The sequence below is a fragment of the Cryptomeria japonica genome, chromosome 7, assembly GCF_030272615.1.
Source record: "Cryptomeria japonica chromosome 7, Sugi_1.0, whole genome shotgun sequence".
NCBI lineage: Eukaryota > Viridiplantae > Streptophyta > Pinopsida > Cupressales > Cupressaceae > Cryptomeria > Cryptomeria japonica.
This window is the reverse complement of record NC_081411.1, coordinates 270,368,155-270,395,667: the sequence shown is the minus strand read 5'-3', so window position 1 is coordinate 270,395,667 and position 27,513 is coordinate 270,368,155. Positions and strand designations below refer to the sequence as shown.

At 36.9% G+C, this 27,513-nt stretch overlaps 2 protein-coding genes across 2 annotated transcripts; one reads left to right on the top strand and one right to left on the bottom strand.

Annotated features, from left to right (window-relative positions):
- Positions 1 to 3,399: 3,399 nt before the first annotated feature.
- LOC131046048 (coatomer subunit epsilon-1) lies at positions 3,400 to 20,668 on the top strand. The gene is made up of 7 exons (XM_057979707.2): positions 3,400 to 3,782; positions 3,946 to 4,035; positions 18,027 to 18,178; positions 19,507 to 19,642; positions 19,739 to 19,894; positions 20,250 to 20,329; positions 20,429 to 20,668. The coding sequence occupies exons 1-7, from the start codon at positions 3,621 to 3,623 to the stop codon at positions 20,520 to 20,522; spliced, it is 870 nt and encodes a 289-aa protein (XP_057835690.1). The 5' UTR covers positions 3,400 to 3,620; the 3' UTR covers positions 20,523 to 20,668.
- On the bottom strand, positions 5,275 to 7,994 carry LOC131051271 (uncharacterized). The gene is made up of 3 exons (XM_057985705.2): positions 6,822 to 7,994; positions 6,008 to 6,706; positions 5,275 to 5,916 (listed from the first exon to the last, which is right to left on the bottom strand). Exons 1-3 carry the CDS (start codon positions 7,962 to 7,964, stop codon positions 5,536 to 5,538), a joined length of 2,223 nt encoding a protein of 740 aa, XP_057841688.2. The 5' UTR covers positions 7,965 to 7,994; the 3' UTR covers positions 5,275 to 5,535.
- Positions 20,669 to 27,513: the final 6,845 nt, after the last annotated feature.

The following is a 27,513-nucleotide window of genomic DNA, read 5'->3' as shown; positions in this document are numbered from 1 at the left end:
CTCCTATGAATGCAAGAGCAATGGACAATCTTTGGTGGAATTCAACTAAGCTTTGTTTTGACATGCAACGAACATTTCCACAAGGCTAGTGTGATCTTCTAAGGATAGCTTGATGATTTTCAAATCACCACCACAAGCATAGATACCTTCAAGGTGAAGCATATCAACATAGAAGTAGTAAATGAAGTTAATCTTGGCTAAGATGGATCCAGTTGACTATGCAAGACACTTTACCATTGAAAAGGTGTTAGTAGTATGGATATACAAATTTCACCATTGATCATACACAACTTATTTCTTCCATTAAATTAATCAACATGAAAACAAATGAGAAGTAGAGACCATGCAAATTGTTGAATGAACATATGAATTTCACCATATCTTCAATGAAGTTTACATGCTTCTTACAACAATGTCTTGGCAACAATATTTTCCTTCTCCCCCTACTCTACTCTAACTATCTTCTATTTATTCTTGAACTACTGACTAATATCTATTACCATTCACCTTTACAAATGAAAGAGTGGAGCCTTATATAGTGTTGTCATTACAATTGAGTGGCTCAGATTGATTCTCAAATAATGGCCAAGATTGAAAGATGGAAACCCTAATTAGGGTTTATTACACCCATTACAAAGCATTTAATACTTGACCAATGATAAAATTATATTTGATAGGACAATGTCCTTCCTTGAATAATCAACCAATAGATGACAATGGTAGGCGCATTAGATTTTGTGCCCACATGTGGTAGTTATCTCTTTTGACATATGAGTCAGGGACGTTGAAATTGGATGCCTTAGCTTGAAATGATGTGATTGGATAAGTGATGACTGGGCACCACTTCAGCTTGTTCTTTGTAACTCATCACGAGTTGTAGATGAATGAAGCATATCTCTTGATACTCAACATTATCAAGCGCTTGATGTGATGATGACTTTTCTCAAATCGATCTTCTAACTTTGATTAAGTATTATGAAACTATCTCTTGTCTTGATCATCTTTGCCTTAGAGCTTTAATTTGGCTATACTGTAAATGATTCTTGGATTTTCAAAAGAAATTCAAGATTGTGAAAAATTCCTCCTTGAGTGCTTGATGTTGATTACTACTCTTTGCTTTATAGTGTTTTGATCTTCCTCCATCATGACTTATACATTCTTATGAAGTCCTCTCTTTTCATGTGAAGCTCACTTGCTTACTTCCATTCTTCTATGACCAATTGCTCTTGTTTCCAAGGTCAGAGCTCCTACCAAAGGGCTCCTTGTAATCGATCCCCTTGTGAACCTGAAAAAATAGCACTGTGAATCAAAATAGAGATGGTAATGGATTCAATCTTACACACTTATGTTGTAAAACAACATCACCTTCACCAATAAAATCTGGAAATGAACAAGTAAGGTTTGGAAATGATGATTTTTGACTTCAAATTTGATTAAACTATGAATGAATTTGTTCAGATCATAATGCTTTATCTTTGAATCGACAATTAGAATTAGGTCCCAACCATTTTGCATTAGAGACTGCTAGTATTTGCTCCAAAATCTTTGCCCTGACATGAAGGAGATCACAACGGATTATTAGAAACAAATCATTTGATATCGATGGTTGATCAAATGAAATGATCAACCATCCTTTGTATGCATCGATCCTAAAGGATGCATCTCTAGGTTTTATTTTTATTTAGTTAACTTGTCTTTTTTCTTTAAATTTAACATGAAATCTCTCTCTTCCTATGTGGGCCCCTTTTAGAAGCTAACGCTAAACTAAAATGTCCCTCCCTTACCTTGGATGCAAATCACACTTCCTTAAATCACATATTTGGGGTGTCATTGGAAGTAAAACCTTAAGTAGCTCTTAGTCATTCCCCAAGGACGGATATATTTCCTAAGTCGCTCATGTCCTTTGCCTAAGGACATGCATATTTCCTTAAGTTGCTCATGTCCTTTGCCTAAGAACGGGTGTTTGGTAAGACTAAAGTTGCTAATTTGGCTAGGCAAAGGAAATGACAGAAGGCTTAGTCGGTGCTTTTTAATAGTCAAAGGAAATCACAGGGCATAATTTGCTCCTTTAGTGACCAAGGAAAGTGGAGATTTGGTCGATGAAGTGGCATTATCAATGCCATAAAAACATTTTTGCTCTCCATTGTAAAGTTGGTGGGGCCCAAGCAAAGGTCCAATAGTAAAAGAGAGTAAAGGGAATGTGGTGAAGAGGAAGTTGGGGAAGGTGATAAGAAGGTTTTAGGGAATAGGGAGGCACAAGGAATAAAAGTATGACGTGGCAAGAAGGGGTATAGGGGGTATAGGCAAGGATAGGATTGGGGTAGTGGAGGGTGGAAAGGAAGGTGGGTTAGGATAGGATTAGGGGTAGTGGAGGGTATGCTAAGGGAAGAAAGGGGGTGAGGGATGTGAGATGTGTGTTAGAGGATGTAGGAAATGGTAGTTGGGAGGTATAAGGGAAGAAATGTAGGAAGTAGGGGTGAAAGAATGAAGGGTAGTAGATGAAAGGAAGGAAGGGAATGAGAGGGAAAGTTAGAAAGTGGGAGGATGAAAATGGTAGGAGATGATAAAGGAAGAAGAATGCAAGAAGATGGAAGTGGAAGGTGAGGCTGGATAAAAGTGGTAGGAGATAGAAGTGGGAATGATTGTAGTTTGGGCATCTACTGATAGTGCTGGGAGAGGCAGGTCAAAGGCTTATGAGGGCAAATGAAGTGCTGTCAATGCCTTAAGTCGCTGATCTAGGAAATCAAAGGAAATCTTCATGCATTAGCCAAATTTAGCATTTGATTTCATTAAAGCAAGCAAAAGATGTAAATTATTCATTTCGTAAGTCTTGAAAATTGATCGACCTCACTTAATCAAGAGAGAGAGACTTGACTTGATTAGCTCTTGACCAACTACACCTCTTATGAATGAAAGGCTAATAGCCGAAGACTCTATAACTATTCTAAAAAATGAAAAAAGTGGGGGTCCCCATTTACAATGGGGCAATGTGTGAAAACATCATAATAGTCCGAGACCACCCACTCAACCCTTGATTTCCTAAGGTTTCTCTTAGAAGCTCCATCAAATTTTAATTTATACTCAACCATTTGAAGTGATATCCATTTGACTTCCAAGCATTTTTACTAAGAATCATCTTCCCCAACGAAATTAATAAGAAAACATTTCATCCTCAAATTCTATTTTCATTTCATTTTTACAATTTTCATCATTGGAACATTACATTCATAAAATTTACTTTACCAAATTTCTTACTAAAATAAAAATAAATGAATTTTTGAACGCCTACTTTTCTTTTTTGAAGTAAAAAATAAAATAAATCACTTTTTGAACGCCGACTAATTTTTTTTTTGAAATGAACCCTATAAGACCATATCCTAGAGAGACGAAATTTACATTTAAAAGGTTAAATGCATTTTTTTGTCAAGAATATTAAAAATTAAAATCAACAATTTGCGAGAGGAGTGATATTTGCACTGACCAAATAAATTCAGGGTCATACGTTTCGATTATTGTCAATTCAAACTGTCGAGGATCCGAAGCGGATTCAATTCAGTAAGAAGGAAGAAAGAAAATCTTTCGGCTGCATTTTTGTGTCAATCTATACTCAAATCTCAAAAATGAGCGGGCCAGATGCTCTGTTTTCTCTGCGGAACAATTTCTACGTGGGAGCATACCAGGCCGCCATTAATGACAGCGACGTCCACGGTCTATCCGAAGATGAATCAATCGAGAGAGACTGCCTCGTTTATAGATCTTACATTGGCCTCCGCAGCTACCAGGTATCCCGTCGAATTACGATATGTATGATATTTTTGTTTAACAGATTTTTTTTTTCAGGTTGCTGTCAATTAGGTTTCTTTGTGTTAGGGTTTCATTTATTTAATTTTTTGTTTTTCTCGAAGGTAATGTGCACAGATCTGATATTTTTGTGTGGCTTTGAAGCTTGTGATCGATGAGATAAACGACTCGGCACCGACGCCTCTGCAGGCTGTGAAGATCTTGGCAATGTACCTGGCGGGTCCTCAATACAAGGTTAGTATTTGCATTGCAATTTTAAACTCCATATTTTCTTAGATCTGCTGAAATATTAAAACTGTGAAGCGTACAAATCGTCAATTACCTTTAATCCTTGATGGATGACATTCGGCTTAGGTGCCAGGATCTAGATTTATCTCCATCAAATTCACTTGTATCTGGGCTCAGCGGTTGGGTACATGCTAGCCAGTAAACTGGATGTAATATAGTACCTATTTCATCTATTTATCACATCTCCAGGGAATTTCAACCATGTTTCCCGCTTTACCACCCGAGCTCATTAAATTCCATTGTTATTAAGATCCTGGCATGGCGATTTGACCTCTCAGATATCTTCACAGTATATTTGATATGCTATGGCCAAATTCGTTAAAAAATAAATAAATCATAGATTTCGCCAAATACCAAACTTTAAATAAAAAATATTTTACTATTTTTCTTATCAAATATACAAAATTACTAGATTCACCAGAAGTATATATATTTTTCATATGAAATATTCACAAATTTATTAAACCTAGAAAAATAGGTGTATTTCTCATATGACATATAAATGAAGATACCAAATTTGCCAAATTGTATATTTTTCTCATCATTGGTAGACAAAAGTTATTAGATTTGCTTGAATATGTATGTTTGTGATCTGAAATATATATAAAATTATTAGTTTGGGCCCAAATATGTATTTTTCTTGATATATTTTTACCTTAACTTACTACATTTGTGAAAAAAATGATGATTTTTCATTTGTAAAATTTCCAGATTTACCAGATTCATTACAGTATGTGTATATCAATAGTAAACTGATCTCTTTGTGGAAACAGATGGACTCTTATGCTTTGCCTTACTGTATATATTCTTCAAATTTTGTACTCTATGGTTACGATCTTATGACCAAGCTTGGGACTAAACTTAGCCTAGACAACCCCACCTACACAAAACATACAAAAAACTGTTTGATATTAAAAAAATTAGGTGTTTTCATTTCATTTCTGATGGCCTAGGATTGTCTTTAATGATACTCTATGTAAAAGAAAGAAGACTTGGATGCAACAAAATAACAAATGGTTAAGTAAATGGAATATCTACATGAACGCGTGCACCACCAATAGCAAGGAGATAAAAGCATTTGTTACAGACAAGTTTCGCAAGTCCACTTGGGATATAAACTAAGTTGCCGGTACGGGTACGGGTACGTGGGTACGGTACGCTGGTACGACATTTTTTTTAGGGGGGGCCTGGGTACGTATGGGTACGTCCGTACAAAAAAATGTAAAAATCATAAATATATACATATATACACTCTAATAAGTAGAAACAAAAATTAAATTTAGAATCCCACATATCATCCATATGCTAAACAAAACTTGGAACTATCATATATGATTCATATTGATATAACTATAAGTCTATAACAAACTTACAAACTTTGAATGTTATGATAGATATCGAATTCATTGTTCACTGGCTCAACCGTTCAACAATAAAATGACACAACTAATAATCAGCAATAGCATCATATGGGTCACTAGGAAGATCAAGATCAACATCATCATTGACATTAGATGATGTAGGTAGAGTACTGGAACCACATGCAGCCTCACTGCCACTTGCACTAGCAGCACATTGGCTATCAGACTCCCCAGAAAGTAAAGATTGTGTGGCAACTGAAAAATCCAAATCAGTTCTCTCTGGATCTACATCCCAAAACTTTGTGCTCCCATCCTTATACTCATTTTGTTTATGAGTAAGAAGGCGCAAGTTTGAATGCACATAAACGAGCTCTTCTGCCTTACTTGCTGCCAGTCGGTTGCGTTTCACTGAGTGGATAAAGGAGTATGTGCTCCAATTTCGCTCAGATGAAGAGGAACTAGCAACCTATTGAATAATTGACACAAAGTGAGAGGGTGACAATTATAAAATAGTAAAAAATCTAAATTTAGAGAGCAATAAAAATTAAGAAACTTACTTGCGATAAAACTTTGATTGCAAGAGTTTGAAGGTTTGGTGATGTATGGCCATTGAGGTACCACCAAGCATGAGAATCCTTTTTATACTTGTCACGGAGAGCGGAAACACTTTGACCATTGGAGGCTACAAAATCAGCAAACTCACTTGTCATTAAATCCTCCATTTCAGAATCTGGGAAGAGTTTAGTAAGTGCTGTCCTACACCCTTCACTAACTTCTGAATCTCTATATGGTGGTACCCTTGATGGCTTAGCAAGCATTTCATCACTATAAAATTTGGGAGTCAATGCAAATGCAAGAAGATGTAGTGGGGTGGTCATTTTGTTCCACCGCTCAACACAAATTGATTGAACCTCTTTGAAGAAAGTTTCTTCGGGATCTTGCTCTTTTGCATTGATGATGGCTTTCATTTTCTCAATCATCGAGTCAATGCCATCATATACCTCTCCCAAACATGGGTGATCCATGTCAGTATAACGGATCATACTCATGATGGGCTCAGTGAAACTCAAAAGATATTCCACTCGATCCCACCAAGTGTCATCTAGGATCATGCGCTTTACATTTGCTGCCCTTTCAGTATTGGATTGCCTCCATAGGGACCAACTTTGACTAATTACCATGCTAGCAAGTGGCTGTCGCACCTTCACAAGTCGCCTCAAGACGATTGTGTTGGATGCAAATCGGGTCTCGGCAACCTATTCAAAAATTAAAAATAAAAATTAGAATACAAAGAAGACATGATAAAAAAATAAAAATTAAGTAACCATCAAAGTGAAATGTAGATTTTAAAAATTGAAGTGTTTCAATTACCTTTAGCAACTCCAACTGTGAAAATGATCTGAAAATGGCCTGTGACATGTTATGGTTTGTGATGAACATTTGGATCTCTTCAGCCTCAACATAAATTTGTTTGATCCAATCTATTTTCCTGCCTATCTTTTGTAGCATGAGGTTGAGAGAGTGGACAGCACAAGGTGTCCAAAATATGTGTTCAAACCGTGTCTCAATCAACATACCTGCAGCTCTACAATTCTTTGCATTGTCCGTTATTACTTGGACAACATTTTGAGGTCCCACATCCTGAATGCATTGTATAAGGATGTTAGCAATAAATTGTGCATCCTTCATCTGTCCCTCACAATCCACAGCTTTCAGAAACATTGCCCCTTTAGGGCACACTGCAATTACATTAATTAATGGCCGATTTTTGGTATCCTTCCATCCATCTGAAATGATGGACACCCCTGTTTGTTTCCATGAATTTCTAATGGGAGCCAATGCATTGTCTATGTTTTTTACCTCCTTTGCTAGTAAGGTGCTACGCACCTTCTCATAACCTGGCCCTGTGTACCCTTGTGGAGCCTCATTTACCTTTTTCAACATATCCTGCCAATATGGTGATCGTACCACATTAAATGACAAACCGTTTGCATATAGACATCTTCCAACGGATTGATCTGCAATCTCTCTAGCATCATTCTTAAATGCTCTCTCTAATGGTCCCTTGCTTCTCTTCACAATAACAGGTTCTTCACTAATTGGGTCCAAGAATGGGTGGCTCTCTACCACGATATCAGGAAAATCGCTATAAGATGGAGAAGTAGGGGGCCTCTTTGATTTACTTCCTCTTCCTGTCAACAAAGGATGGTTTGAGGCACGACCAACTCTTGCATCTGCTTCCTCTTGCTCTCTAATATATCCTGCTATTTCTTGAGGTGACATCCCATTTCCATTCTTTCCTAGACATGGTTTGATTCCTTGTTGGGGAATGGCACAAAAATGGGCTTTGACACGACTGTAGGAGCTAGTTTTTTTCGTACTACAGAAGTTGCATATCCATAAAAATGTTCCACCACCTTTTACTTGGTCTATTATTTTGACATATTTCCATAAAGGTGAATTTGGGTCAGTTTTGAAAGTCCGTTGAGGAGTAGAGCTAGTAGTCGTTGCCATTATGATTTCTACAACAAATTAAAAAATAATTATTAATATTTAATAAATTAATAGTAAACAATAGATTCTAAATGTTAAATATATAAAATTAAATTTAATAATTTATTTAAAATGAAAGTAATTAAATTTTAATTTTTAATTACACAAATTATTATAGACTATAGTTTGTTTAATAGTTTATTAAACAAACTATAGTTTATAATAATTTGTGTAATTAAAAATTAAAATTTAATTACTTTCATTTTAAATAAATTATTAAATTAAATTTTTAAATTTTATATAAATTATTAAATAAACTATAATAAAATTTTACAAACTAATAAATTTTTTTAAAAACTATAATAAAATTTAATTTTTTAACAAACTATGATCATTATTTTAACAAACTTAAAAAAAATTAAAAATTTAAAACCTGCGCTGGTCGTCGGCCGTCGCCCTCCTGCCTGGCACCTCCCGTCTCGCCTCTCTGTGCCGTCCTCGTGCCTCCGTCGTGCCTTTGTGGCGTCGCGCCTCTGTGCCGTCGTCGCGCCTCCGTTGCGCCTCCTGCCCTAGCGCCTCCGTCGAAGCCTCTGTGCCGTCGCGCCTCCGTTGCGCCTCCTGCCCTAGCGCCTCCTCTCACCTCTGTCGTCGCGCCTCCTCTCAAACCTGCATTTTTCGATTTTCCTCTCACTGTTTCGCGTGGAATAATGATTTCGCGTTTTTTAATTTTAGCTTTGCTTTAGGTTTAAAACGTGAAAAGACATGATTCGACCCATAAAAAAACCCTCGAAATTTGTGTCCGATGCGGATTCGTCAAAAAAACCTTATGGAATCGCCACGTCTACACCGGATGCGTCTGGAATCGGGACTCCAAAAACGGATGCGTTTCAGGAGGCAAAAATCAGTACCCTGTCCGAATCCACAGGGATTCCGAGGCGAATCCGAATCCGATACGTATCGTATCCGGATTCGGGGGCAAAACCTGAAGTACCGGTAACTTAGGATATAAACCTTGGGAGAAAGAAAAAATACTATATTGAAAAGTTTAACCCCACTTGTAATTATCAGCAAAAGATGTACATAGGGGCCAATATTCCTTGGAGAGCCAAAATCCTTATTGCTCAATTAAGAACTAATTCTCACCAGCTTCGTAGTGAAACCGGTCGTTGGAAAAGACCTAAAGAAGATTGGGAGGAGAGAGTGTGCATTCTCTGCTCAACGGGTAAAGTGGAAACGAAAAAACACTTCATTTTAGAATGTGAAGCTTTCAAGGACTGCAGGGACAGCTATATTAACATCTTGACAGCTAACTCTTGGGACAATCTTTTCAGTGAGGGAATTGTTGAGAAGCTGGGAGCACTTATCATCATGCTGCATAAGAAGAGAGCTGAAATGCAGAAGGCAATCAGTGCTTAATCCAGTGCCGTTGGCAGTTTTGTCCCATAGGCTATATTTAGTCTCGTGGACGTTAAAATAATTTCTTCTTCTTCTTCTTCATCTTCTTCACACTAAATAGATGAGCTCAAATTGAATTAAAAGTTTTCTGTGAACATCAGCCATTTATTCTTCTAAATTAGGGACATTGTACACCAGTATACATGGTAAACAGCTGAATTACGATAAATAGGCCTTTTTTTGGCTTCTATATGTGTACTGTGGTAGATAATTGTAAAATTCCTCTTTGCAAAATTTCTTGTCAATATCCGAGAGAAAATTGGCATATTTTTTTCTTACACCTATGTATTTTCCTTCTGGCGAGTCTGTTCTGTGAGCTCTGTAAGCTTTGAATAGGATTTCTAAGTGGTCTAATCAGATTCACCATGTCTTGGTGAGTCTCAGCAGGCTTACTGTGTGGGGATGAGGATGCAACATCCCTGGTTAAATGAGTTTTATAGGCAAAAACGGAAGCTGACTGGAAAAACTGGTGTTTTTTTTGCATTAATGTGTATAATTTTTTTTTTTTAATTACCTGCACTTTATTCCCGGTTTTACCTGAGTTGACCTAGTTTTGACTGGTTTATTGAATTGCCTGGGCACAACGAGTTTGAACCACGTGGTTTTGGTGGCAATTATGTATTAAACCTGATTGTACAGGTGTGTTTTTTGGCATTTTCTGTCACTATGTTGTAGATTGTATAAATACCCATTGTGGGCGGATCCCATCAACAAAAGTTATTTCTATGTTTCCTTGTCAAATAAGGTGTTTCATGAACACATAATTTTTGAGCATCAGGTGTTTCATAAACCCATAATTTTTGGAGCTTCAGGTGTTTCAAACACAAGTAATACTTGTACAGTTAGAGCATTATAGTCTGAAGTTTAATTTTGTGCATTGGCTAGAACTTGTTTGATCAAGCCAATTTTGGCCCTGTCTTTTAGTGCATTATTCATGGCTTGCACATGCGGGGTCCAACAAATATGTCTGTAGACAACTTCGACCAACTTACCCTTCACCTTGTACACAAATGCTTCATTTGTCATGACCCACATCACATTGTCAGGGCCAAGATCCTCAGTAGGATTTTTGATGACTTGAGTTGTCTCGAACAATCAACAACTCTAAGGGTGGGTCCTCAACATATGTGACTATGACATTGATAAGTGGAGGGTGTTTGATGCTCATTACCACCTTCATTCATAGCTCAGCCTCGAACTTAAAATTTGTTTTGAATAGGATCAACTTATTATATCAAATTGAATGTCTTGCGCTAAGAATCAAGACGTGGTTGCCATTTTCAAATGCATTTCGCTCACATTTCATTCAATACTTGCAATCGTCCTTGGGTTTTTGAATGTGATATAAAGATTGCATCGTGGACATGTTGTGACCTTTTTCACACATCACCCCATTGCAAATAAGGACCCTCCCTTTTTCTTGCTTTTTAGGGTTTTTGTTAGAGCCCTATGACCTTCCTGTATCGGTATTGCCAAGTTTGTCAGTTTTGAATGGTCTGAGTTTTGAAGTCATGAGTCAGTTTGTGCAAGCCATGGTTAGAACAGAGTCTAGACACTATCAAAGTGCCTAGAAAGGCCGAAGGACGAAGATCACAATTGATTTGAGTGGATTTGGACAATTTTCTATTTTTGGAAAGTTTTGCTTTTTTGCTTTTTCCTATTTTTTAGGAAGTTTTTTTTTTGGCACTTTAAGCACAATCCCTGAAATGGCTATTTTTAGAAATTTTTTCTATTTTTTAGGGAGCCTTGCTTTTTTCTATTTTTGGGAAGGGGATCTAGGGTTTGCATTGTCGACTCTGAATTACACTGGAAATGATCAACAAATTCCTCCGAAATTCAAGTTTTGTTCAAAAAAGCCAATTTCCTAAATTTTAGGGATCTTGATGAATTCAGTGGATGAATGAAGTATGGTTTCTAAATTTCAAGATGATTTGACAAGAATTGCAAGAGTTATCAAGGTGATAAGTAATGGTGCATGAATCAAGCAAAGTTCGCTCAAGAAGATAGCATTTGGTGCCTAAGTATCTTAAACTCCGCCCAAGAAGTGAGGGGAATAACAAGGTTGAAAGGTTCTCAAGTCTCCCCAAGTCCGCCCTCCTTCAAATCAAGGTGCATGACTTCAATGAAGTCTCTTGAATTCCTAGGAATAGATTAGAATTACAAAACCCTTATCTCCTTTTCAGTTTTTCCATGATCCAAGTCCCAAATGATAGAGCTTCATTGTCGAAACCTTCATTGTGAATTGAACAATTCAAGCGTAAGTCCCTTTGTTTATTACTAGCAAATCACAATGCCCATTGAGCTTATCTACATGTCAAGACCTGACAAAAGAAACCTTGGAATCACCATATGATCTTCTAGCAATCTTTAGCATAAGCTGTGATTTTTCAAGAGAGGATAAATTATCTTTGGGTCCTTTATTCTAATGTTTGGTATATGATAAAACGTACACCAACAGGACACTCAAGTGTTGGGGTGGCATCATCAAATTCTCATTGTTCATTGCATTCATTAAATGACTTACATTGTTTGGATTTCAGGGTGTGGTTCTCCTTTCGTCACGATCGAACTTAACTTGATTGCTCTCATTCATACATCATCGCGGTCAAGGGACAGAGTGTTTGGTCAAAGGACGGGGTGTTTGATCAAAGGACAGGGTATTTGAGCTAGAACGACTCGATCATTTTCATGCTTTAGCCAAATTTTTCCTTTTTTTTGATTTTGAAGGTGATCAAAGATAAATCATGGGCTGAGTTCATACTTCCTAACCAAAAGAAGTGCTGATGTTAGTTTAGCCTCTATACTGGAGTGGCATTTTCAATGCCTTAGAAACATTTTTGCTCTCTTCTCTAAAGTTGGTGGGCCCAAACAATACCATAACACTGCCTTTTAAAAAACACTTTCAATTTCCTAGTTTGTTGGTCCGAGCAAAAAGAGTTCTTAAAAAAAACTTTTAGCTTTCCATCCTAGAGTTTTGGTGGGGGCCAGCAATGCTACGGTGGAAAGGAATTAAAGGCAAATGCAATGGCCTAAGAAAAACCTTTTTAAGTCTCCATGCTAAACTTTGTGGGCCCAAGCATGTTACGTGGCAAAGTTGTGAAGAGGTAAAGTTAAGGTAATGAAGTGAAAAAGGGGGGAGGAAGGCGGTAGAAAGGGAGTGGGATGTGAGGTGATGCTGCAGGGGTAGGCTAGGTGACGTGGGGAGTTATAAGGAGATAGAAAGGGGTTGGGTGTAGGGTGTAGGGTGTAGGGGGTATAAGGGGTAACAAGGAGGGGCTAAGGTGTAGGAGATAGTTAAGGGGGGTTACGGTGGGTTAGGATAGGTAGGCTAAGATGGAGTTGGGGTTAGTGAGGATAGAAAAGAGGTTAATTAGGATAGGATAGGTTATGAAGGGCAGCAAGGAAGGTTAGTTAGGATAAGTTAAGGGAAGTAAGAGGTACGAGATATGAGATGAGGGTTGTAGGGAGTGTTAGGTGGGAAGTGAGGGTGAGAGGAAGGTTTAGGATGTAAGGTGTGGGTTAGGTAAGTGTAACTGTAGGTGAAGGTGAGGGTGCTTAAAGGGAGATGGAGGATAGGAAGCTAGGTGGGTAGAGGTTGGAAGGAAGGGTGAAAGATGAAGAAGGATGGAGGGATAAGGGATGGAAGATAGATGGAATGAGATGGAAAGACGAAAGGGAATGGAAATGAAAAGTGAAGATGGATGGGGAAGCGATTGGGTTTGGGCATCCACTGGCTATGCTGGGAGAGGCAAGTCGAAAGCTTTGTTGGGCAAAGGAAGTGTTGTGCTGTGCTTGATTTCATGCTAATGAGAGAGAGCCTTGTTTTGATTACATCTTAGCCAGTTGGGATACTGCACTTCTTCAAATGAAAGGCTAACAGCTGAAAGACTCAAAAACTAACCTAGAAAGCAGATAAAGTGGGGGTCCCCATTTGCGATGGGGCCATGTGTGAAAATGTCATAACACTATCTGATGTTGATTGAGACACCTATTACTTACTCTCTAAAAGATTCTACCAATATACTAACTGCACATGTTTTATTTATTTATTCTCACACTTAGCTCTATTAAATTCAATGCAAAAAGAGCAACTTGTGGTTTTTGAGAAGTAGCAGCAGCCCTTGGTTTATTGATAGCAAGATAATTTTGGTATTGGAGATGTGCAATTTCATTATCTATCACCACTATTGAAGTGCGAGCTAATTATATACCCCAACTGCTTTTCGAGTGATGTGATGGAGATGTGCATTCACACTTGTAATATTGCCAAAGTATTTGTAATGTCACCTTTTGGGATTGCCCTAAATCTTGCCCTAAAATCACAACTTCCATTAAAATAAGAAATATAAGTAGTTAGAGTTATAACTTTACCAATTAAAATGCTTTAAGCAATATAAATCCTAGTTTAGGTCTTGCATTCATGCTAGAAAACATTGGACATATAATTCATAATACCCATTATTTCTACAAGGGTAAGGGATCAAATATATAAGTACATACACATATTAATAAACATCATAATCTATTAGATAACTCATGTAATACCTATGTTTACCTTTAGTTTTCAACCGTAATAGGGTTTGAATATGGAGCATGATAGGGTGCCCAAAGAATCCATCGCACTAAGCCCAAGAGCGGACTTTATACCCCTTGACCTACAGGTGGCAGACACATTAGTCATCCACAATGGGGTGGACTAGTTAGTGCGGTTGCTCATCTCTGCCCTCCCTATTTGCATCACCTTATTGACCCATCTGTGATTGTGACTTTAACAATCATCATAGAGGTTGGATAGGGAACCACAATAGGGCGCTCAGAAATCCTCCCATCTAAGCCCAATAGTGGACTTTATACCCCCTTGGCCCACATATGGTAGACACGTCAGTCATCCATCATGGGGTTGCCTACTTAGAAGGGGATCTCGTATCTGCTCTCCCTCCTTGTATTGCCTTCCCACCTTCACATGGTTGCTTGTTGGAGTAATAAGTAAATTACTAAATAACTACGAAACCCGGGGACGCGTCCCCTACCTGAAAACCCCCGTCCCAGTCCCGGAGACGTTTCGGGGACTTGGGGACGGCCAGGGGACGTCCCCCCCCCGTCCCCAAATTGTCAAAATTTTGAGGGGACGTCCCCGAAACGGGGGGACGGCTTCCCTAGCTGTGGGGGACGTCCGTACGTCCCGGGGACGGCCAGACGTCCCCCACATCTAGGGCTAGGGAAAAATATTAAAATAAAAAAAGTCGTATTTTCAAATTTTTTTTAATGATGTTTTTTGCGTAATTGAGGGAGTGAAATATCTCATGAAGGGTTTTTTGCCAATAGAAAAATAACACCCGATGCCTATATAAAATAAAAAAAGTATTTTTGGCCTCGCGGGGCGCTGCCCCTTGACCCCGCCCTGTATCGCGACAGGGAGCGCGCAAGGGGCGCTGCCCCTTGACCCCGCAAGGGGCGATGCCCCTTGACCCCAAGTTGGGGGTGCTGCCCCCAAACCCCCGTCAAAAAATATAGGGGGGAACTGCGCTGATGGAAGTAGTGAAAATTTAACCTCTGAGTCTGATTAGGCTCCATTATGTATTTTATTTCTTTAATAGCTATTATGATATGCATATTGACAATGTGAATGAATTGAAATTCTGAATTATGAGTGCATATTGAGTATTGAGTCTATTGATAATGTTGTATGTTCGATGTTTGCATTCTAAAATGTTTTCATAGTATCATACACATGCTATATCCATGTTTTCATATGAATATAATGTATAGATGCATGCTTTATCCATGTTTTCATATGAACATTTAGAATTTTCCTATATATTTTAAATTTTCCCTATATTTTATACAGCCGTCCCCTTTGCCGTCCCCCCCCGTCCCCAAATTTGGCAAAAAAATTTGCCGTCCCGGAAACTTGTCCCCCCGTCCCCCCGTCCCGGAAACTTGGGGTAACGTAGCTAAATAAGGAACATATTAATGCTTATGTATCAAATCTGTTATTCCATGGCATACCAAATACTTGCAGAATTTATTGCAGATTTCTTAAGATTGCTGAGTGTGGAATTAGCTTTTCTTTTCTGATCTATCTCTTTCTCTTTCCATGCCCTTGTTGAGTGGCCAATGTGTTATATATATATATATATATATATATATATATATATATATATCTCAATCGGAGGTGGAGAGTTATGTCCATTATCTTTTTCAAACATCGTCTTAGTCACAATCGTCTTACAAGAATCATCCCTTCAACACCTGTCCTTCACCTTTTTCAAACATATATAAATAATATATTGCTTAAAAAAATTGCTATAAAGGGGTCTTCTTAATAAATGGAGCTTTGCAGAAATCTTCCAACTTGGAGGGGCAATTGAAATTCACAACATTCCCAATTGATCTTTGAGTGCTCCTTGCCCCCTCTCATCTATTTTTCCTAGTTGAATATATGGATTGCCAAGCTTCAAGAACTTTCACTTATTATTTAACTTTTCTTAATTTAGGTCTTTCAGGAATTTTCCTTGTACTTTTCTTAATTTAGGTCTTTCAAAGTGTAGAAGTAGAGGATCCAAAATTTGCAATTCTTGTTTCTTGTTTATTTGATTAGCCCAATAATAAAAGTTAACTAGTACTTCAAACAAATTTTTTCTATTCATTTTTCTTATTTTAGCTCAGATTTAAGCACAAGGCAAAGGATATAGAAAAAAAGGGGATCCTTGATTGTTGGATTGAATCAACATATTATCATTTATGCAGCAAAAATTAATTAAACTAACTAGTTCTTTAAAGTTCGAACAAAATTTTTCCTTTTGTTTTAATAAATTCATGTCACACAAAGCACAGAAGTGAATTTTTAAAATGAAAAGAGTATATGTTTTTGATTTTACTTATGTCATTCTTATTTCTGATCATTTTTAACATTAAGGCACAGTAAATAAACAAGTTCAATCATGTTTCTTTAATTTAGAAGCTTGGTATTTATGATAAACGGCAAATAAACAAATTGGCTATCTAGTCATAACTTCCATTAACTTTAGACATTGCAAATAAAATTTTAAAACCCTTAAATCTGAAAAAAACAGCTAGCTGTATATTGATTTTTACTATTTGAAAAGATTCTATGGAAGGAAATTTGAAACCCTAAATTAAAAGCAAAATAACAAAATCTCAAATCTCAAAACTAATGGGATGGGGATAGAAAAATGCTCTCTCCTCGTTCCCATTTTTTCTGAACATCCAAAGGATGTCTCTCCAGAGTCACGGATGTGTTCTGGAATGTCCACCATTTTTGCGAACTTTGGCTTCCTGACGTCCTTGTGACATCCTGCAGTTGTCAATTTTAAGTCTACAAATGAATACTTGACTTCATTTATTATGCTTCATACCTTTTCTTATCATTTTCTTGTATTTTCTTACCAAAGCTTGGAGCCACAAAGGGCCGTAATAAGTGGCAAGCTTTAGTACTTGGTAACTAAATTTTGCAGCAGGCCAACAAGGATTGCAGAGTCAGTGTGTTCAGATGGCAAGTGGGTCAAAGTCCCTGGAAAAATCAAGAAAGTATGGTTGTAAATTTGAAGGAAACTTTAATGCTATGTTTATTATTAGTTTTAGTGTGTAGGGTTATAAATCTGAAATTTCACCTTTTTAAAGGTAAATTCAATGTAAAAATTTAAATTATATATTTTTTAAATTGTTTTATTAGATGTCTCAAAATTTAGAAAAAAAAATTGTTTTCCCCCAAATACGTCTTGGCATTCTCCCATCCTTGAAACATGGAAAAACACTGATAAGAACATGAAAAAACAGCCAGCCATCGATTGATTTTTATGTTTTTAAATATATTCCATGCAAAGTTGAAACTGTAAACAAAAACCACTGTGTGTTTTAAAGATTCTAGTTTGAGGTGGAAACTCTTCATTTTCCTTTTGCACAATGGATATTGCTGATGGTGCGCTAGCATTTTTATAGTTTTTTTGGGGGTTGGGGCCCTTGGTGGGCTCCCCTTTTACTTTAGGTTTAAGGTTTTTAATTTAAAAGAAACTGAGTTTAAAGAAAATTGAAGCTTTTTTCTTGAATATGTAGTAAAAGCCCTGCTGTTCCTGGGTCGGTCAAGGGACACCTAGGTATTCACTGACCAACTTGGGGACATCAGGTCATCCCTGAATGTAACCTGCAACACAGGGCTGTCTTGGGGACAGCCACTCCTGCATATGCTGCTTGTAGGGACAGTTGGGGGACATTTCATCCATTTCTCTCCATCCTTGGGATGTTCCAATTCTTAAACAGTACAAAAAATCCTTGGGGATCCTGATATATACAGGAATAAAAGCACGTTAGAATGCCATTATACTATTGAAAGGATCCTGAGTAGACAGGAATAGGAGCATGTTAAAATGCCATGTTTACCGCATAAGTATATACAAATTAGGTTAGAAATCGTATAAACATGACTTGGGAGACTGAATTACAAATTCTAGCTTTTGAATGTTCTTCTTGGATGACAGACTGTACATGTAGATTGGTAAGCATAGATCATGCTTAAGGTTTTAGTTTAGAATAAATTTATTCTTTTCCAATAAAGAATCAAATTGTAATCATGGCTGCTTACATTTCCTTTTCTCAAGATGATTGCAGGAAAATGCAATCTCCAGCCTCAAGGAATGGCTAAGTGATGGAGTCATAAGTAACAATCCTGTTTTAAAGTTGGTTGCTGGAACCATCTATATGCACGAACAGGACTATAATGAGGCACTGAAACACACTCACTCAGGAGGAACACTAGAGTTGTGAGTATATTGGGTTTCTTTTTTGACATTCATGGATGTTTTTTGAAAAATAATGTCTCCTTTGCTGGTGTATTTCTGTTTTTAATCTCATTTTTAAATCCTTCTATCACCATTAACTTTGCTATTTACAGTACTCATCTTAAGTGACATCACTTTTGTTTTTAAGGTGCCTTACAAGAAAAGGCAAATAGGAATTGAATTTTTTGAGTTATTGCATGTTTTGGAATGGATCTCTTCTTTAGCTATTTGATAGTTTTTGTCTAATTTTTTTTACCATTTTATGAGTACACTTAAATGGAATGATTTTTTGTACCGTGTTTCTATTAAGCAATTCAAGATACTACTTCCTTTATTATTCCCCACTACTTTTGATTTCTTTACTTCCATTAGTAAATTTAGCTCATGTACACATTATATCTTTGGAGTATTTGCAGTTGTCTCCCTATCATCTCTAATATATTGCGTCTCAGGTTGGAGGTGTAGCAACTTATTTGCCAATATGAGATTTATTCTACAGTTTGTCCATTCCATGATAATGTGCTAGTTGTGGCCACTTGCCTTGCACCACATTGTTTCCAGTAAAATATTTTACCTAATGTATTATCTTTTGATAATTGCCAGCTTTGTAGTATCTCTACATTCTGCCACGCGAATCTATAGTTGCTTGAGATTGGATGGATTGTTGACCCAACATTCTATGCCATACATCTGATGTTGCAAGATCAGAGTGAGCTACAAACAATATAATAACAGAAAAAGGCTGTGTTAGATGGGAGATTTTTCATCCTTTTTAAAAGTTGATAATACCTCAGGAGTCAGAAGTGTTTCATTTGTCAAATACAATCAAAATTGAATATTTAAATGTTGTTGTTATTGACTACAAGAATTTTCCTAACTTATAGGTATCTTCCTTGAACGAATTCATCATGGTAGCATCTTATGGGTGTTAGAGCATATAAGATTAAATTATAGGAAAATTATACATTTGATTCCTTTTGGAGGATTTTGAAAGCACTGGTGCTGTCTGAATCCTCCAAAATCAGAGGTTCAAAAACAACATCTATAGTCAAGTAACAATTATTGCATTTTGGATGAACTTCAGAAGAAGGCACTGTTACAAACTTACAAGAGATGGCAGAAGTTAAAATTCCTTTTTTCACAATTGTATCAACTTCCATGTAGGTTCTTTTATGGCTTAGAAGAGTGTTGTGATCATAGATTATGACTTATCTCTCAATATTAAATATTCAGGTTGGAAAAATTGACATCTATTCTTTCTAGAAGAAATATTTATCTTTCACTAATCATGTTTCCCATTTACTTTGCAGAAACGCTTTGAATGTTCAAATATATCTTAAGATGCACAGATCTGATCATGCAGAGAAACAATTAAAGATAATGCAGCAAATTGATGAGGATCATACTCTGACACAGCTTGCAAATGCGTGGATAAATTTGGCAGTGGTAACTCTTTATGAGCTATGGTCCCTTTGTGCACATTGGCCATTAATTGGTCTCTAGCTTAGTAGGCTAAGGTATTTTGTCAATTGTTGTTTGCAGGGTGGTTCAAAGGTCCAAGAAGCGTATTTAATTTTCCAAGACTTTTGTGACAAGTATCAACAAACTGTTACTATTCTAAATGGGAAAGCTATCTGTTGTATGCATATGGGAAAGTTCGATGAAGCTGATACAGTGCTGCTAGAGGCTTTGAATAAGGTATACATTTTTTGTTTGTGGTCTCAACTTTTTTTTTTCTCTACTAGCTAATTTAAGTTTTTAGTCACTGAAATTTAGTTGGCAAACACTTCAATTTTAGGCAGTAAAAATTATAAATACTAAATAATAAAATATTATACGCTAGCATCAGCAAAAAGAGCATATAATGGCTACTCATTTTGTAATCTAATGGCCTGCTTACTATCAGCAGGCTTCCTAATTTTTGATTAGTGAATGTCTTGTTCCGTCCTTGTTAACTGAATAACAATTGTTGTGAAAGCCTATTATTTAAGGTAGCTTTATAAAAACCTTTGTATTTATTTAGTTTGTATCTAATACTTTTGTACATCTACAGGATGCCAAGGACGCTGATACTCTTGCTAATCTAGTGGTTTGCAATCTTCATCTGGGAAAACCAGTTACTCGTTATCTTAGGTAAAGAAAATTTGCAAATGCCTATTCTGAATATCGCTGTTCGTGACTATGTACATTTTCTGAATCCTTTATTGTTCATTTTGTTTTTGTTTCATGCAGCCAGTTGAAATCGTACCATCCAGAGCATTTGCTTATCAAGCGTGCCTCTAGTGCAGAAGAGAATTTTGATAGGTCTGTTCAGGCTGTTGCCTAAAAAGTGTAATATTAAATGAACATATCTTGCAAACTGGAAAGCAAGTACAAAGGATCAGCACTCATTTTTTAATTTCATTGAGTCACCCCTGTGAGTTTCATGAATTTTTTGGTTATATATGAAATTTTCTTTGCTTCACTTATTAACCAAGTTGTTCATCCACGTACATGGGCTGTAGTCTTTAGCAGATTATTGCATTCCTTGACATAGTACTGTCTGGTTGAAGGAAAAACTGATCCAACTATGTAGTATTCTTAATGCTATATGACTTCTGTTGGTTGGACTTTTTTTTTTGTCTTTGTTACCTTTTTGACATGAAGGTCAGCTGTTAAAAACTTGTGTAACTGTTGTCATATTCATTTTGAAGAAAAGCGGACAGAATCTTTTATCTTTGGTGATTTTGTCAAAATAGTTATAAACATGAATCCTCTAAATTGCAGATACACACTTTTTGGTTCATAGTTTTTTTGTTGCTTTGTGGCAGTTGAAAGAATTAACATGCTTGCTTCACTGCCGTTTCACACACAGGTCAAGGATCAAATTAGGATATTGAAAGGGATACATTATCAATTCAATTGCTCAATATTTTTTGGTCAACTAATAAGTAAAAGCAAATTGGATGCTATCTATTAACCAACATTCTTGAAAGAAGCAAAAGAGGATTTCAGCATGCTAAAATTTCCAAAGCGGTAACTGCCAATGAAATATCTACTATCTTCCATCTATATGAAAGTAACGAGGATATCTAGGAAGCTATGCTACTGTAAAAGGGAAACAATTTTTCTAAATGGACTTACTATTGGTTCATGGAATTTGAAAGAATCCAACATGTAGAAGATGTTTGAATAAACATGCTTGAGGATCAAATTAGGACAGGGATGAACAATTCAATTGCCCAATGTAATCAAGCAAGAAGGTTGACTTAATAACAAAAATATCAAAATTTTAAATCGAGTTTTTGCCAAGAAGTCAGCATGGAGATTCAAGTAAGCTTTGATCTATATTCTGAGAAACATTCTCTAAAGAAATGCTTCATTCAATGTTATGACGAACTCTCAACAGCCAATGGCAAACCTTAATTCATGTACTTCCAAACTTGTCAATTTAGGCAATGGATCTCAAAGCTCATCTTACTAAATTGGTAAGGGGAGTATATTTCTTTAGGAACAAAACTGAAATGAACATCCTGCAGCCCTAATTTACCAGTGTTTCCATGGGCTTCAACACAGTCTGCAAAATCAACGATTCTTAAATGTTGCTAGCAATTACCATAAGATATTAAATATTGTGCTCCAATGCAACGGTGAGTTGTTAAGAAAATTGGTTTAACAATTTAAAGGAATTTACTAAATGAATTCATGAATAGGTCAATTCTCCTCTTCGCTCATAAGGATTATTCCTTTTGGTATCTATATTCAGATGGAAGGTTGTTTGCTTGGTGCATCGTATTTTGTGTAGGGTTTTTGGGGGTTTGTGGTATTAATTGCGAATGATATTTGGAAAACTTGATCCAGGGAACACAATCAAGACGTTATTTAGGGTTTTCAATTTTCTTTACATGATTTGATATAGTGTACGAATCCAAAGCTTAAATTTGTTTTGAGTTATATACACCGAGCTCTTCGACTTATATGTATGTTATTTGATTTGGAATATATGCACATTTGTTAATTGATCTGGAAGGGGATAATATTAGAAAGGAGGTTGAACTTAAGTTGCCACTTTTTATATGCAAATAAGGTAAGGAAATGATTTCTTCACAGAAATGAGAGTGATTTATTGGACGTTGTGCGAATAAATAAATAAAATTAGATTATTGGAAACAATTCCTAATGAAATAGTTGTCATTAGAGATGAATACTTTGAATTTCCATTACTTTTTCAAGGTGTCCAATTCATATATATATATATACCATTACTTTTTCAAGGTGTCCAATTCATATATATATATTTACTGTGAAGAAGTGATTTTCTCATCGTTTGTTCTAAATGTAATAGGGTTTACATTTAATAACACTTTAAATTCTTGTTAAACTTTTAATGAACATTTGATTTCACCATTAATCAAAAAATCATTTAACTAACATGTGTATAAACATATCTAAAAGTATAAATTTGTATGTAAAATTTTTCTTGAACACATGAAGAATGATGTTGAGTTTTCTCATAAGAAAAACATTAAAAAATGATTTTTAAATTCTTTTCTTTTTAAATGCTATATGATATTAGTAAGAAAACAAAAAAAATATATTTGACACATGGATTTTTTTTACACATAATTGACATGCATTGAATTATATTGATAGATGAACATGCGTTGTACGTGTGTTGGTTTAAATATAAAAAGTATCTAATAAAATCTCAAAATCAAAGAGATAGCCATAGAAAGTTTTCACAACTTTATCCATATTTAGAACATTCACATAGCATGGATTAAGGTGGTCAGAAGGTAACAAGTGTTTTATGGAATATTCTTTTCATTAATGTAAATAGTGACATTATCAAATTAGTTATCTTTTATGAAATATTTTTTTCATTAATGTAAATAGTGACATTTTCAAGTTAGTTATCTTTTAGTTTACCTAAAAGAGTCCTATTCACACTATGTAAGTATTCACGTAGAGGGTTTCACCTTTTAGTCTCACTTCACTTATATTATGCATATATTGATACATTATGGACACATCCCACTTACAAAGGAGGTTAAAGTCCACACCTATGTTCTCATTTCACTCATTTTATATATATTTAGGGGGATCATATGTAATTATAGTATTTTTGGCTTCACACATATTGTATGAATAAATTGCATTTTTTATCATTATTTTATAGGATTTTCTAGGATATGAAGGTAAAATGATAAATGGACATTAGGGATGGGCATGCCGTAGAATTGTTTTTTGTTAGACTAGGAGTCTAGAGTAATTTGAAGGGATGCTATTAGGAGTGGAAATTGTTGTGTAATGTGAGATTTCCATTGAATAAATTAGATACCATCAAGGTGTTTTATGAGCATGATACAAAGAGATTCTACTAGACATGCAACACCATTGAATTTGTTATCATCCATTAGAATATTTGGAAGTTTACAAGGTGTTGATCTAGGTCACACACTTGGGAATGATAAGTAGTACTCAAGGAGTGATAACTATAAGCAGTACACAGATGGCAATAACATTACAAAAATTTGTGTTAGGTGAAGTAGGTTGAACATTAATAGTAGATAAAAGAAGATATAGTTATTGCCATTGGATAAAAAGGAAAACTTGTGAAATTAAGAGAAATCCTAATTGGATTGGTAGTAGTTCTATAGAGATAATTTTGTTAGAATAAAGAGACTGGGTTGTGAAGCTCATGTAAGCCTTCACAACACAATCTAGTATGATGAAATTGAAGTTTGTTGGAGATACACTTTTCATGAACCTTGTTGGAGATACACACTCAATCTAGTAATAAAAATGTGAGAATTTAATTGTTCCATTTCTTTCTCAACTTCAACAATTTTCTCCTATGAGGTGGAGGTATATATAATGAGCTTTTTAATTTTCTTTTTAGTGTCTTGTGGCCTTGTTCCCTCTTGGACTCCTTTGTGGAAATTATTTTAATTTATTTCTACTAGATATGAGGAGCTTCTTGCATAGTAATATTTTAAGAAGATTGTTTGATGGAAATATTGTGTAACTTTTAATGTGGTAAATTTATAAAGGTTGGACTATATATACAAGATCTCCTACCACAACAAGTGAGGTTGGTGCCTCCAAAAATTGTTTATATATTTCAAAAAGAGTGGCTACTAGCTAAGCCGCTTGTAGTGGTTTGTTCAACAACCCTCAAGGTTTCATTCAATATTTTCGTATTCATCAGATGAGTCACAATGCTTTAAGAATCAAAGCAATAAACTGGCAAATTGACTTGTTATGCCTTGCATATCTATTTCCCCATTAGTCTCCTTGCGTCGAAATTTGGGTCCCTTTTGTCTTTTCTTTGCTTTTCCCCCCTTTTTTTTGCTTTTTGACCTCGGAACTCCAGAGTCCCGGAGTCTCGAGGTCCCTTTGTTTTCTTTGGTTTTTGACCTCGGAAATCCAGAGTCCCAGAGCGTCGAGGTTTTGAGTCTTCTGCCTCGGAACTCCGGAGTCCCGAGGTCGTGTTTAAAGCCTTTGTACGGATGAGATTGGGAAGAGGTATAAATAGGGATGCTGAACTTTTAAAGTTCATTTGTGCATTCAGAACTCCTCCCTAGCTCCAAGTTGCGAACCTCTGGACTTTCGAGCTTTCCTTGGTGTTTTCGGGCATTTCGATTCACCAGGTTGGTGATTTTTCTTGCCCATTTTGGTGGTTTATAGATTAGATTTTCTTTCCTCATCGTTCTTTTTGTTGGTTGTTAGGTTTTTTTGTTTGTTTCTTGTTTTCTTTTGCGTGCCCTAGTTTTCCCACCCGGACCCTGGAACCTTGGAGTTTTGGGTAGTTGCCTTGACCTAACTCGAAACCCCAAAGTTCCAGGTGGCTCCCGTTCGAGTAACCTGGAACCCCAGAGTTCTGGGTGGCTCCCGTTCGAGTAACCCGGAACCCCGGAGTTCTGGGTGGCTCTTGTTCAATGAACCTGAAACCCTGGACCCCTGGAGTTCTGGGATTCCTTTTGTGCACAACCTAGGACCCTGGGACCCTAGAAGTCCCGAAGTAAATCAAATTTTATGATTATTATCAAAGACTGAGGATTTGTTTTCTGATTGCAAGTTCGAGTGGTTAGATGGACTCATCCTCTAGCAAAAGAGGCAAAGAAATTGATAGACTCCCAACCACCATGAAATATCATTATCAAGGACAGGTCTATGCTTCAAAGTTAGATGATCAAGTTAGATGGGTCATAGATACCGAAACCGGCCACATAGAAATTGAGGATATCAAGGCTCAATTAGACAAACCTAGCCTGGAGGCCCTCCATAGGAGAATCAAGAGATCGGGCCTAGTTGAAGCTACTGTCTTTCCACAGTCATTGCAGGCATCGGAGTTCATAATGACCATTGCCCCATTTTATAACCCAGAGACTAGAAAGTGCACGGATGCACAAGGAAAAATAGTCATAGACTTGTCTCTTGACTTGCTCGGGTTGGTTTTTGGCATCCCAACTAGAGAGGAGATATTTCTATTAACAGAAGAAGAGGCCTTAAGGGCATGGAATGACAAAATATCAGCCAGTAAGAGGCACATGAATAAAAATTGTTTGGAAGAAGAAAGAAAGATAGGTCTCAAGGCAATGGAGATCCTGAGGGCGGATTTCAAAGAACCCCAAAGAAACTTAATCATTATGCTTAGCAGGGCCTTTGGCAAGTCGGATTGCAAGCATTTTCATCCCTAGATGTTCCAATTCATGAGCACTATTTTAATAGGGAAACAATACTTTGATTGGCTGCAGATCCTCTCCGACAATATCTGCAAACAGATGAAAGAAGTTCAACATACCCAAAAGTTCTTTTTCACATCATACATCATCTGGGTAGCTGCTAGAGGTGGAAAGTTTCCAGGGCTACAAGTAGAAGGTCAATTGGGAGAGGAGGAAGGACAAAAGAAGGTATGGGAGTATTACTCCCAACTCACTCTAGCCAATGCAAAGGCTCATTTCAAGAGAGTTAATGATGCCTTCGTTTTCCCAATAATAATCAAATTGATAGGGGATGCAGGATATCGGATTAGCTTAGAGGCCATGGCTATCATCCGAGAGTGGGCATGTTGGTTCATCCAAAACCCACGCTCCACTTACACCAGGGTTAGCAGATTCATAGGGAACCCAATGTTGCTGTCTCGATATTGCAATGATAGGATAATTTTTCTAGAGTATGTAAGGCATCTTGTGGGCCTCCAGTCACTTTTGTCATCAAAACACAAAGCAGGTATCGATTTCTTAGTATCTATTGGGTACTTTGCATGTTCTAAGATACAAGTAGCAAAATTAGCAGAACAAGAGCTTCAAGATTTGAACTTGAAGGAGTATGATCATGCTAGGGAGTTTTATGATCCCTACGAGAAACTTAAACAAGCTATGCCTAAGGCACATGAGGGGCACAAGCCCAGCTTGGAGGACTTTTGGGCCAACCTGCAAGACAATTTTGAGGTTAGGGAGAAGAGCTATAATAGGTTATCTGTGCCACAGGTAAGAGATTTCGGAATTGAGACTAACCTCCCTAAAGACCTTAGGGATGACGGGGACTTACTTGATCCAGTTTATAGGGAATTAGGGATAGATAAAAGGCCCCTCTCCCCAATAAAGTGGTCTGCAAATGAAGACACAAATATGGAAAAAGTTTCTCAAGTGGTCATCAATAGGACCAAGCAATGGTTAGGCCAGAGGGTAAGGCCCAGTGTCTCAAAGGCGAAATAGAAGGAGTCCACTTTAGGGGTACCTCAATCAAGGGGCCATAAGGAGTACGCTCGGAAGACAAGGTCAACCTCGAGGCAAAATACGTCCACCGATCCAGATGAGGAGGACAAACCTAAAAAAAGTACTGAGGACTTAATCAAGAAACTCTAAGAAAAGATGAGGCAGTCTGAATTTTTAAAGAAGGCAGCGGACCTGGGAGTGACCGATGGATTGGGAGCAGTACCACTTGCCAAAGTTCTTCTACCAAGGATGACTATAGGGTAGATTGCAGGAGAGGGTACCCAAGAGAAAGAAGAAGATATAGAAATTAGTGAGGATATACCTACTCAGGCACCTTCAACAAATGCCACACATGCTCCAAGCACCAACGCCTGTGTACAACCACCAGTCAATATACCCGTAGGGCAGCCTGAAGTGCAAGGCTTCAGGTCTACCACTGAAGAAATGAAAGTTAGAAACATCGAGTCGGATTTAGATCAGGAGGAAGAAGATCTTAAGAAACAATGACAACTAGAAGGCGAGCAAGAAGGGGATGAGGCAGAAGACCTATTGAATGAAAGACTAGTGCTAACGCCTCAAGATCAAGAGGACCTCCTCAAGGATATAGCAGCCGAG

What these genes read in the sequence shown, in the direction of transcription:
- LOC131051271 (XM_057985705.2), bottom strand. Translation starts at nt 7,964, where the DNA reads ATGGCAACGACTACTAGCTCTACTCCTCAACGGACTTTCAAAACTGAC. An exon ending in CACAGTTGGAGTTGCTAAAG is followed by an intron (nt 6,707 to 6,821) that starts GTAATTGAAACA and finishes ATTTTTGAATAG; the next exon opens with GTTGCCGAGACCCGATTTGC. An exon ending in CAATCAAAGTTTTATCGCAA is followed by an intron (nt 5,917 to 6,007) that starts GTAAGTTTCTTA and finishes ATTATTCAATAG; the next exon opens with GTTGCTAGTTCCTCTTCATC.
- LOC131046048 (XM_057979707.2), top strand. Translation starts at nt 3,621, where the DNA reads ATGAGCGGGCCAGATGCTCTGTTTTCTCTGCGGAACAATTTCTACGTG. An exon ending in TGGCGGGTCCTCAATACAAG is followed by an intron (nt 4,036 to 18,026) that starts GTTAGTATTTGC and finishes AGATGATTGCAG; the next exon opens with GAAAATGCAATCTCCAGCCT. An exon ending in CGTGGATAAATTTGGCAGTG is followed by an intron (nt 19,643 to 19,738) that starts GTAACTCTTTAT and finishes TGTTGTTTGCAG; the next exon opens with GGTGGTTCAAAGGTCCAAGA.